Source organism: Lepidochelys olivacea (assembly GCF_965140295.1).
Source record: "Lepidochelys olivacea isolate rLepOli2 genome assembly, chromosome: 2".
Classification (NCBI taxonomy): Eukaryota; Metazoa; Chordata; order Testudines; family Cheloniidae; genus Lepidochelys; species Lepidochelys olivacea.
Window position 1 is genome coordinate 15,859,914 of NC_140412.1, and position 12,901 is coordinate 15,872,814.

At 43.0% G+C, this 12,901-nt stretch overlaps 1 protein-coding gene across 3 annotated transcripts in view; it reads left to right on the forward strand.

Moving 5' to 3' along the window:
* Window positions 1-12,901, forward strand: part of ST3GAL1 (ST3 beta-galactoside alpha-2,3-sialyltransferase 1) — a 127,978-nt gene that overhangs the window by 99,923 nt on the left and 15,154 nt on the right. For all 3 annotated transcript variants that reach the window (XR_014710568.1, XM_084621546.1, XM_084621545.1), the window contains exons 3-4: window positions 4,358-4,554; window positions 7,219-7,398. Coding sequence is in view for 2 of the 3 variants with exons in the window: in XM_084621546.1 (XP_084477672.1) it covers window positions 4,358-4,554; window positions 7,219-7,398 (377 nt within the window). In the remaining variant the exon portion in view is untranslated. The remainder of the gene's footprint in view (window positions 1-4,357; window positions 4,555-7,218; window positions 7,399-12,901) is intronic.

Genomic DNA, 12,901 nt, shown 5'->3' on the forward strand with positions numbered 1-12,901 from the left:
GGAGGACTTGTGGCACCTTAGAGACTAACCAATTTATTAGAGCATAAGCTTATGCTCTAATAAATTGGTTAGTCTCTAAGGTGCCACAAGTCCTCCTTTTCTTTTTGCATAAATATGTATCTTTAGAAACCTTCTGGCAATCTGCCTCCTTTAAGCAGGGCCAAGATGGGTGAGGTAATATTTTTATGGGATCAGCTTCTGCTGGTGAAAGAGACAAGCTATCAACTCCATGGAGGGGCAAACAGGTACAGTGTCCTCCTTTCAGTCTTGAGAACAAAACCCACCGGACATAATCCAAACCTCATTGAGACCAATAGAGAAAGACTTGTTATTTGTATTAAGATAGTGCCTTGCAGGCCAGTAGCCTCCTTGTACTAGGCATTACAAACACAGAGTGAGAGAGAGTCCCTGCCCTAAAGAGTTTACAGTCTGAAAAGACAAGACAGACTAAACCTGGGAGTGGAAGCAGAGAAACGGAGAGGTGAAGTGTCTTGCCCAAGGGTACACAGCAGTTCAGTGGCAGAGGCAGGAATGGTTGCCTTTCTAGTGCTCTATCCTTTAGAATATGCTGCATCCCAGGGAATTCAATGGATTCTGGATTAGACTCACTGTCAATATTTAAGAAATACAAATGAAGGAGGAAAATATTAACTTCTGCATTTCATGATTTGATTTTAAGTGTGGAGTTTGTTGCATCAACATAGGGTTTTGCATTAATTTCTTTTTTAAAATTACTTAACTGTTTGTAAAAACAAAGAGGGAGAAAAGAGTAAATTGAAAATGCAGGTGCAGTATTTAAAGCTTTGTGAGAATGTTTTGCACAGCTGTTAATTACATCACTATGTTAATTCTATAGAATTAACATAAACACTTATATAGCATTTTTCATGTATAAAACATTATACAAACATTAATCCTGGCAGCAGCCATATGAGGCAAATTCAGGATTATCTGTATTTTGCCAGTTGAGATGGAGAGAGTTTAAAGGGAAACCATAAATTTTAATAATGACTTTTCTGCATGAAAATGTGTAATTATTATTATCTGAAAGAGATTAAGAGAAACAACTAGTCAGGGCATTTTTGAGGGCCTTTTGTTTTGACAGTTCCATATATAGTCAGTTTCATGAAGCCCATATATTGTTGGTTTCCCTTTTCACATGTGTGGGTTACACAGCAACCGGAGAGAGGAAAAACATTAAAAACACTTTAAGAAAATGTAACTGTAAAACTGCAAAAATTGATTCAGAGCCAACTGCAGAATCAGAAACTACTTTTAGCTTGGCTAGATTTCAGGTTTACTGTCCCTTAGCATTTTGCCTAGGGCTACAGGGGATCAGTCAGGTTTAGAACACAACATTAATTGAATCCCACTTCTTCTTCAAAGCTGTTGATCCATACCTCTCACAATACGCTCTTTTGGAGATACAGGAAAAGCCCAGCTGTGGGACTATGGCATGAGAACTCAAAAATCTCAGTCCTAAAATTGTGCATGGATGAAAATGAATTTTAATGGCTTATAATTTAGCTCATTAAAATAGATTTTTAAACAAACCAAGCAAATATTCTTCAGTAAGAAATGGCTGCACATAAAATTTTAACATTCACCCACTTTTGAGTTCAACTCTGCACCTTTTCTCTTAGCTCAAACAGCTGAATGTTGTTTGTGCTGACATTCCAAAACAATCAGCTTTGAGCTGAGATTAAGGAACAAAATTTAGTCCAAAAAGAGAATCGCTGAGAAAATTATAAGCAAGTGCAAACTGGACATTTACGGTGCACGCTGGGGCAAGGACTGCCTTCTCTTTTATATGTGAATAGCGCACAGCTGAATGCAGTCCTGGTCCTCTTTAGGAACTCTGGGTGATTTTGTAATGTAAATAGTAATGACCTCTATTATAGTTTTTATTATAATATAAAGCTAAGGGGAAATTGAAAATTAAAGTCCTGGTTTTCCTGATACCACTCTTTAATTAAATCAGTTTCAATGGTGTTCCTTCAGATTTACATTGGTGTAACAGAAATCAGAGTTTGACCCCAGAACTATATAAACAGATAACCCTATCCATAGCAATGTGCAGTTTGGCTTTTGACTCTTCAAGCCCATAAAAAGGTAATTCTGCTTTGATCTACTGATGTATAGTTATGGCTGAGAAGGCAATTTTATTGAAAGCCTTAGTACTTTCTAAAAATTACCTCTTGGCCTGAATTTTCTCAGGTATGTAATCAGCTCAAGGATGACTTTTTCTGGAAAGATTTGTGTATTTAAAAAATTGGTTTTGTGAGGCCTAAGAATGTATTTGATTGTACACACATAAGACATTACTCTATGTGTTCAGGTAACTCAAAACAAGCTGCATCTGAGACGGTCAGACGGGTTGTGGCTATATGGCCTGATCCAAATCAAAGCCCACAGAACCAATGGATACTCTCAGTGATTAGACTGGGCTCTGGATCAGTCCCTCTGTCCTTAAAGGCTGTTGCTATGCTTGAAAAAACTTGCTTTGGAAATATATTTTGGATTGGTTGGCTGTTCATAAACGACTTACAGAGTTTAGATCTATATGAGCACATATTTGCCTCATCACATGTGACATTTTATAATAATAATAAAATACTTAGCACTTAAAGAATTGTGCTTCCCGTTGGGAGCCTGAGGCATACAGACATGATAGTGATTTGCCCAAGATGCATGGCAAATTAGTGACACCACAAAGAATGGAATCCAGGGATGAAATCCTGATTCTACTGAAGTCAGTGGGAGCTTTAAAGTCCATTGACTTAAGTGAACCCAGGGTTTCAGTCCAAGTTCTTGACTATCAGCCTGTGCTCCAATTGCTTGACTGCACACCCTGGACTGAGCAGACACTGTACTAATGTTGACTGATTTGGCTCCTTTCATCCTTACTCTTGGATTATTTTTGCCATGCTTATCCAGATGTACAGCCATTAGTGGTTTGCATGGGCTTTTACACAGTGCCACTCCTGAGAAAGGAAGAAAAGCAAGAGAGTGAGTTGTGCGGTTTACATTTTTTACACTGAAATACTGCAGGGAATATTAGTGTAGCCAGAGAGAAAATATGCCCAGGTGAAAACACAGAACGTGCCAGACTGGCTCAGACCAGTGGTCCAACTTAACCAGTATTGTATCTCTAACAGTGGTCAGTACCAGCTGCTGCAGAGGAAGGTATAAGAACACCAAATAATGGAATAACCTGCCCGCAGAGAAAGTTGCTTCCTGACCCCTCTTTATTTAGAGCTTGTCTGAGTGCCTGATGCATGAACATTTAGCTCCTTTCCAAAACACTTATTTTAATCTTTGCTGTAAGTGTGGAAATTCTAATTGTCCATATAAAAGTCTAATCTCTTTTGAGTACTCCTGCTAAGCTCTTAGCCTCAATGATATCTTGTGGCTGTAAGTTCCTCAGACCAGTTCTGTGTTGTGCAAAAAGGTATTTCCTCTTATCAGTTATGAATTTGCCACCTTCATTACTTTGTGTAGCTTTATCAGATCCCCTCTTTCTCTGCTCCTCTAAAGTAAACAGTCTCAGTGGAGATGCAAAAACCCTGTCTAGATTTTCATTTCAGAATGCTGTATGGACAGGGGAGTAAAATTTTGTCACGCATATTAAAGCAGCAAAGGTACATCTGCGTATAGGATAGTAGCACTCTAACAGCTCTGAGGGAAGTGGACGGTAACGTGTCAGAATCTGAACTGTGAACTTAGGCCATATCCCCAGGGCTGTGTGCAGGGCAGATGGGCAGGGAGAGGACTCCTGTTTTCAGCAGGTGCTGCCCAGATGCAGAGGGAAGGTAGCTCTGCAGCTCCAGGAGTCTGGGTTGCTCTGGGGTCTGCTCTCACTGATGGTGGCTTCCCCCTCCCCCAGCTACCAGCTGGCTCCTCCACAGCCCAGCATAGCTGGAGATAGTGCCCTGGAAAAGTGCTGTTCTGCCCTCGACAGAGCATGAGAGGGCTGTCAAGGGGCTATCGCAGAGGTAGGATTAGGCTCTGGGAAACCAGAGGCATGTGTGTCCTACTGAATTCAGTGCTGGAGGCATGAACTGAAGGGGATGTTCCATTGTCACATGTCACACTGTTGGCAGATGGAGAGGAAAGGGGTGGGGAGGCAAGTGAAAAGAGGGGGAAATCAGGTTAAAACTTGTGTGGGATGGGAGGTATCATCACTTGATTCCCCCTCTCCCCCACCCAAACTGAGAACTGTTGCAGAACGTCTTGCAGGGAATGCCATCGGTGCTATCAATGAGCACAGCCGAGCATCAGGAAGAAGTGAGCAACACCCCGCTTTGATAAAAGCCTTCTGTGTTCATGACCCGAGTGACCCTGTTCTTCCCAACAGAAATTGCAAGGAGAGGGCAATCCTAAAAATATCAATGACACTATCAAGGAATTGTTTGAGATCATTCCTGGAGATGGGGAGCAGCTGCTGGAGAGAGACGTCTCCCGGTGCAGAAGGTGTGCCGTCGTGGGGAACTCCGGGAACCTTAGGCAATCTCAATACGGCCAAGATATCGATGCCCACGACTTCGTGCTCAGGTGAGTACAGAAGAGACTCAGGGATCCTGAACCTCCTGATTGACTCAGTTATTTAACATTTGCCAGCATTTGTAGGGCCAAATTCTGCATTGCTGTGCATCCTGTGAGTCCACAGGGCTGCAGGGTGATTCATGTCAGAGCAGAATCCAGTGCTTGGGTCCTGAGTTAAATCCCAGTGAAGTAATTGGTAATACTTATAGAATAATAGAGTATCAGGGTTGGAAGGGATCTCAGAAGGTCATCTAGTCCAACCCTCTGCTCAAAGCAGGACCAATCCCCAACTAAATCATCCCAGCCAGGGCTTTGTCAAACCTGACCTTAAAAACCTCTAAGGAAGGAGATTCCACCACCTCCCTAGGTAATGCATTCCAGTGTTTCACCACCCTCCTAGTGAAAAAGTTTTTTCCTAATATCCAACCTAAACCTCCCCCACTGCAACTTGAGACCATTACTCCTCGTTCTGTCAACTGCTACCACTGAGAACAGTCTAGATCCATCCTCTTTGGAACCCCCTTTCAGGTAGTTGAAAGCAGCTATCAAATCCCCCCTCATTCTTCTCTTGAGCTGACTTTCATGTGAGTGGGACTGGACCCTTAGCAACTAGCACATTACTTCCCCCTCAAGATCAGAACTAGGAATTAGTGTCCCTCTCTGAACCAAACAGAGGAGCAAATCCTGCATTGATGCTGAACACCCTCAATTCCCAATGAAATCAATGGAGTTGAAAGTACTCTGCTCCTTGCAGGATCAGGCCCCCCAGCTGGTCAAATGCATCCTTAGCATCACTCCACTAGCATAACTGGGCTAGTTTGACCAGGGTGGAATTTGGCTCCACGAGTTAACTGTCCTAACATGGCATTATGCCTGCTTTAAATGATGCCAGGCGCCTCATAATTGTGTGTCCGATTCTTCATCTAAAAACTGGAGATTTTAAATAAATGTGATATTTGCTTTTACTGCAGATAGTTGGGCTCCCAACATGACTTTTACAAATTTAAACTGATATAAAAGGCCAAATTCTGCTAGCTTTTACTCTGGTGTACTCTGTACCCAGAAAAGGGGGGGAGGGATAGCTCAGTGGTTTGAGCATTGGCCTGCTAAACCCAGGGTTGTGAGTTCAATCCTTGAGGGGGCCATTTAGGGATCTGGGGCAAAAATTGGGGATTGGTCCTGCTTTGAGCAGGGGGTTGGACTAGATGACCTCCTGAGGTCCCTTCCAACCCTGATATTCTATGATTTGCATTAAAAAATTCTCTATGAAATCACTTCACTCACTTCACATGCAGTGGAATGAAGTAGCTGTTCTACAGTTGACAGTAAAACCCCAGGTAGGACAGGAAGCAACTAGACAACACCAGTTGTGTTACAGTGGGCAGCATCACTAGTCCTCCAAAGTAGCAAATGATGACCATTGTGTCCAGCTGAAATTGCAGGGGTCATTTTAATGAGGCAGAATGGAACTTCCCCAATTGGAATTTAGCCTGGATATCTGGGTTGAATAACCTTATCTTTGCAGAACATGCAATGGGAGATTCAAATGCCACAGCGGTCAGAAGCTTTGTTTAAATCTCAACCAGCACAGTGAGTTCTCGCACTCTTCGGGGGCGCTGGTTCAGTACCAGCTAAGATAAAAGAAAAGATCTAGAGACTTTTTAAATTATTTGTAGATAATTTTGACCATGGTGTCAGAATTCATACAATGTAATTAACTAGCTTGGCCTTGAGACCACTGGGAAAGTGCTACTTTCAGGATGAAGAACTCCAAGCACGAGCAGAGCCCAGCTCACCTTGAGAGTTCCCTTCCAATCAGAATGATTGATTCGGCCCTGTTCTATCCTTAGATATTCAAACAGCTCTTACTGCACACAATGGGGGCTCTACGAATGGCTGGCTGAGGCTGACAGTGGCAGTTCCTTTAGATTTTTCTTTGGTTTCAATCCCAGTGGGTTTGTGCTGTGACCCCGGAGTCTGGCTATGTTCTGGGTTCAAATGAAGCCCCAGACTGCCATTGAAACTGCTAGACCCTCCAACAGATCTGATTCACTCAAGGCTCAAACCGCCCTTTCTCTGAGCCCAGGTTGGTTATGAAGTTTGTGAAACAGCCTAAAGCCAGCTGAGCTTTATCTTGCTCGGGGCTTATTTTTGGTAACAGTAAAGGATCAGTGTGAAAGATGGAATGTCATGGTCAACATCCTCCGTATCAGAGCTGTCATTTGTGTGTGTGAAGAGCTCAGTGGCATGCTCCATTGGTTAGCACATGTGACTGGGAGCTAGGGAACTTGGGTTTTAGTCCAAGCTCTGACATTTATTCACAGTGCAACTTTTGACATGTCCCTTAACCAATTTGAGCCTCAGTTTCCTCATCTGTAAAATTGAGATGAGAGTTGCCCTCCTCTTGGGAGTGTCATGGGAGCCACTCAATCAATAGCTGATCCTTGTGCATCGGTTACAACAGCGTCCCTGAGAGCAGGTTTCACTGCTGTAACAGACCGTGAAACCTGCTCTCATGGACTGCAATCACACCTTCCGATTGCAGAGCAGATGTACCCTTAATGGAGATGAGGACCCTGCCTAGTAATTGTATTCTCCACACACCCCAGCAAGTAAGTTTGGGAAACAATTTTCCTCTCGATTTTTTTTCTCTCTCTCCTTTCTCGGTTGCAGAATGAATCGTGCTCCAACTGCCGGGTTTGAATCGGACGTTGGAAGCAAAACCACTCACCACTTTGTTTACCCCGAGAGCTTCCGAGACCTGGCAGAAAATGTCAGCATGATTGTGATCCCCTTCAAAACACTGGACCTGCGCTGGATTGTCAGCGCGCTCACCACGGGCACAATAAACTTGTAAGTAAAGCTGAGGTCTACAGGTGCTCAAGTTGAATGGGGGACATAGCAGCTGTGTCATCATTGTGATGCTTCCTTGGGGTGCCCAGGAGTGTGAGTCGCCTTGTTACCCCCAGCCTCCAATGTGAGGGAGTCCTGGTGGTAGCTGGATATCATCTCCCTGACAATTCCAAGCCTTTTGTCACTCAAGAACTCTTCTCAGGGCTCTGCCAGCCCTTACTTTGCCTGGAAGGTTCTCACTTGGTGCACCCCAGTCCTGGAACACCTCAGAAGCATCCCTCTGTGGTATCCGGCCCCTGACACTGGACACTCACAGGAATTGCCAGGTTCACTGTTCCCGAGGGAACAGTATACTCACCAGCTTGTTTGAATCAATGGAGGATTCACACTTCCTGCTCCAGCCCTAAGAAGTATTTATAATAAAAACAAAAATACATTTATCAACAAAGATTCAAGTGAATGATGAGTAAGAATCTTGGAAGCAGAACTGGTTACATATATAAAACAAAACTTAAAACGCAGTTCTAGGTCTGCCCTTCCCAACGGTTATCTTTCCTTTTTCTAGAGTAGATTCTCTCCCAAGGATTCAGTCTTTGGCAGAGCTGCTGGTTGTCAGTCATAACCTGGATGCAGGTTTTCATGTATACCCCTACCCTTCAAAGGGTTTTCTCAATAAATGGATAACACAGAGGTCCTTTGTCTTTTCTCGTATACTGCAAAGTTGTGTTTGCACCCCAGAGACAAGACAGCCACCTGTGGGTTTAGCCTCCAATGTCTTCCTGTGTTGACATCATATCCTTGTGTTGATTTGGAATGCCAGTGTAGATCCCATTGTGTCTAGCTGATGGTGCTTAACTTTCAGATGAACTGAGACAGGTGAATAAACATCCTACGTCTAACAGAGAACTTGTCTGCCAACTCTGCCTCTGAACATATCTTCAGCACATGTACATAACTCCTTAAATATCACCCCTAAATACATTACCCAGTGTGATGTAAGCTTCAATTAGCCACCTTACACAGCCCTTTGTGGATAAATACTATGAAAGCAGTGTGTTAGATGTAGTGAGTTTGTCAGACCTGATAGTTTCTGTTACAGAACATTGAAACCTTTGCCGTTTGGCACTGAGGGGTTCTCAGGGTCACAATAGTGTGTTATCACAAAGTGTAACCACAGCACAAGAGAGACAAGACCAGAAGCGCAGCACTGAGTTAAATTCCACTTCTACCTGTGTATCAGAAGATTCCAGTTCTGCAAGCACATGCAGGAGCAGAATTTGGCTCTTCTGCATTTGTTTTCTTGTAACAGTTTGACTTTTGGGCACATTGTTTGGTGTGGGAGTTCAGAAAAGACTCCTCTTTGTCCCGCGCACAGCAAAACTGGAGAAATGGTAAAAAATGTTTTCTGCTGCTCTAAATCACCAGTGTCCTAGTCAGTTTCCACTTTGATTGTTGGCTTCTTGACCTGGTTCCTGGGACAATGACTCATTGTGGCTGCTCACCTCTCTTCTCTCAGGTGGAGTTTGGGAAGGAAATGAGTGGAACCTGTATTTTTTAGCCTTCAGGTACACGAGGCTTCTATTGGTCATAGCTGAAGATAGAACTGGCTGGTTGGAGGGACCTCCAGTGGGTCCTTCATTATCCATTCTTCCTGCTTGGAGCTGACAAGTGGCATCTGGCTCCTAATCCCATCTGCGAGGCTCATGTACGGTGTGATCCATCCTGCTAAGCACTTCTGCAATCATTATTATCCCCATTTTACAGATGAGGAAACTGAGGCATAGAGAGGCTTGGGGACTTCGTCAAGGTCACACAGCACATCAACACCAGAGGCAGAAAAAGAACCAAAGCTACCTGGTACCTAATGAGGCCATTTGGTCAAGTCATTTAATTGGTCTACCTCAGTTTTCCCTGTCTGTAACCAAGGACAGTGATCTCTTAAGTAGCCTACTTCCTCCACAGGAGTCTGGGGAAGATTAATTGGTTTAATGCTTGTAGAGTTTGGAATAGATTTGCATGCATGTATCAGAGATCAGGTTATATCCCAAGTATCCGTATGTTTGAAAAGTTCAGCAATGATAATGAGGGAATGTCAGAGTAATTATAAAAGGGAGAGCTTCTTCACAATCTTTCTCTCTTCCCCCAATTCCCAACTCCTCAGTTCTGTCCTCTCCTCTCCTCTCCTTCCATCAACAGATGGCTCAGGCAGTGGTGCTGTAAGGAGGGCTTTGGGATGTATGGCCACTGGGAGGCATTTATGGACAGAGGACAGTTCTCTCGGGATGGACTTTACCTGAGTAGGGAGGGAAATAGATTTCTAGGATGGAGGCTGGCACAACTGATTAAGAGAGCTTTAAACTAGGAATCTGGGGGAGATGGTTGGGAGATGTCCAGGTAATCTCCACGCTGGATTTTAACATCGAGAGGGAAGAAAACAAAGTAAGAAAGGATACAGCCGTGGGTAGGAGAATGGCCATAAGGAGGAAGGGTAGTGTAGATACCAGTCTAATAGGTGATACTGGTGGTAGAATGACCGTGCCTAATCGGGTAAAGAATGTGAGCGAAGCCAAACAGCAAAAATTAAGGTGTTCGTACACCAATGCGAGGAGCCTAGGTAACAAAATGGAGGAACTAGAGCTACTGGTGCAGGAAGTAAAACCAGAAATTATAGGGATAACAGAAACGTGGTGGAATATTAGTCGTGACAGGAGTATGGGTATTGAAGGGTGTGTGCTCTTTAGGAAAGACAGAAATAAAGGTAAAGGTGGTGGAGTAGCACTGTATATCAATGATGAGGTAGACTGTAAAGGAATAAGAAGCGATGGAATGGATCAGACAGAGTCCGTCTGGGCAAAAATCACACTGGGGAAGAAAGCTACTCGAGCCTCCCCTGGGATAGTGCTTGGGGTGTGCTATAGACCGCCGGGATCTAATTTGGTTATGGATAGAAACCTCTTTAATGTTTTTAATGAAGTAAATACTAATGGGAATTGTGTGATCATGAGAGATTTTAACTTCCCAGATATAGACTGGAGGACAAGTGCTAGTAGTAATAATAGGGCTCAGATTTTCCTGAATGCAATAGCTGATGGATTCCTTCACCAAGTAGTTGCTGAACCAACGAGAGGGGATGCCATTTTAGATTTGGTTTTGGTGAGTAGTGAGGATTTCATAGAAGAAATGGTTGTAGGGGACAATCTTGGTTCAAGCGATCATGAGCTAATTCAGTTCAAACTAAATGGAAGGATAAACAAAAATAGATCTGTGACTATGGGTTTTGATTTCAAAAGGGCTAACCTTAAAAAATTAAGGAAATTAGTTAGGGAAGTGGATTGGACTGAAGAACTTGTTGATCTAAAGGTGGAGGAGGCCTGGAATTACTTCCAGTCAAGGTTACAGAAACTATCAGAAGCCTGCATCCCAAGAAAGGGGAAAAAACTCATAGGCAGGAGTTGTAGACCTAGCTGCATGAGCAAGCATCTCAGAGAGGTGGTTAAGAAAAAGCAGAAAGCCTACAAGGAGTGGAAGATGGGAGGGATCAGCAAGGAAAGCTACCTTATTGAAGTCAGAACATGTAGGGATAAAGTGAGAAAGCCAAAAGCCATGTAGAGTTGGACTTTGCAAAGGGAATTAAAACCAATAGTAAAAGGTTCTATAGCCATATAAATAAGAAGAAAACAAAGAAAGAAGAAGTGGGCCTGCTAAACACTGAGGATGGAGTAGAGATTAAGGATAATTTAGGCATGGCCCAATATCTAAAAAAATACTTTGCCTCAGTCTTTAATTAGGCTAATGAGGAGCTTAGGGATAATGGTAGGATGACCAATAGGAATGAGGATATTGAGGTAGATATTACTACATCTGAGGTAGAAGCCAAACTCGAACAGCTTAATGGGACTAAATCGGGGGGCCCAGATAATCTTCGTCCAAGACTATTCAAGGAACTGGCACATGAAATTGGAAGCCCATTAGCAAGAATTTTCAATGAATCTTTCAACTCAGGGGTTGTACCGTATGACTGGAGAATTGCTAACATAGTTCCTATTTTTAAGAAAGGGGAAAAAAGTGATCCGGGTAACCACAGGCCTGTAAGTTTGACATCTGTAGTATGTAAGGTCTTGGAAAAAATTTTGAAGAAGAAAGTAGTTAAGGAAATTGAGGTCAATGGTAACTGGGACAAAATACAACATGGTTTTACAGAAGATAGATCGTGCCGAACCAACCTGATCTCTTTCTTTGAGAAAATAACAGATTTTTTTAGACAAAGGAAATGCAGTGGATCTAATTTACCTCAATTTCAGTAAGGCATTTGATATGGTTGCACATGGGGAATTATTAGCTAAATTGGAAAAGATGGGGATCAATATGAAAATTGAAAGGTGGATAAGGAACTGGTTAAAGGGGAGACTACAAAGGGTCATACTTAAAGGTGAACTGTCAAGCTGGAAGGAGGTTACTAGTGGAGTTCCTCAGGGATCGGTTTGGGGACCAATCTTATTTAATCTTTTTATTACTGACCTCGGCACAAAAAGTGGGAATGTTCTAATAAAGTTTGCAGATGATACAAAGCTGGGAAGTACTGCCAATACAGAGAGAGACCGGGATATCATACAGGAAGATCTGGATGACCTTGTAAACTGGAGTAATAGTAATAGGATGAAATTTAATAGTGAAAAGTGCAAGGTCATGGATTTAGGGATTAATAACAAGAATTTTTATTATAAACTGGGGACGCATCACTTGGAAGTAACAGAGGAGGAGAAGGACCTTGGAGTAACTATGAGCCGCCAATGTGATATGGCTGTGAAAAAAGCTAATGCGGTCTTGGGATGCATCAGGCGAGGTATTTCCAGTGGAGATAAGGAGGTGTTAGTACCATTATACAAGGCACTGGTGAGACCTCATCTGGAATACTGGGTGCAGTTCTGGTCTCTCATGTTTAAGAAGGATGAATTCAAACTGGAACAGATACAGAGAAGGGCTACTAGGATGATCTGAGGAATGGAAAACCTGTGTTTTGAAAGGAGACTCAAAGAGCTTGGCTTGTTTAGCCTAACCAAAAGAAGACTGAGGGGAGATATGATTGGTCTCTATAAATATATCAGAAGGATACATACCAGGAAGGGAGAGGAATTATTCAAGATCAGTACCAGTGTGGACACAAGAATAAATGGATACAAACTGGCCATCGGGAAGTTTAGACTTGAAATTAGACGACGGTTTCTAACCATCAAAGGAGTGAAGTTCTGGAACAGCCTTCCAAGGGGAGCCTTCCAAGGGGAGGCAAAAGACATATCTGGCTTCAAGACTAAGCTTGATACGTTTATGGAGGGGATGGTATGATGGGATAGCCTAATTTTGGCAATTAATTGATCTTTGACTATTAGTGGTAAATATGCCCAATGGCCTGTGGTGGGACACTAGGTAGGGTTGGATCTGAGTTACTATGGAGAATTCTTTCCTGGGAGTCTGGCTGGTGAGTCTTGCCCACATGCTCAGGGTT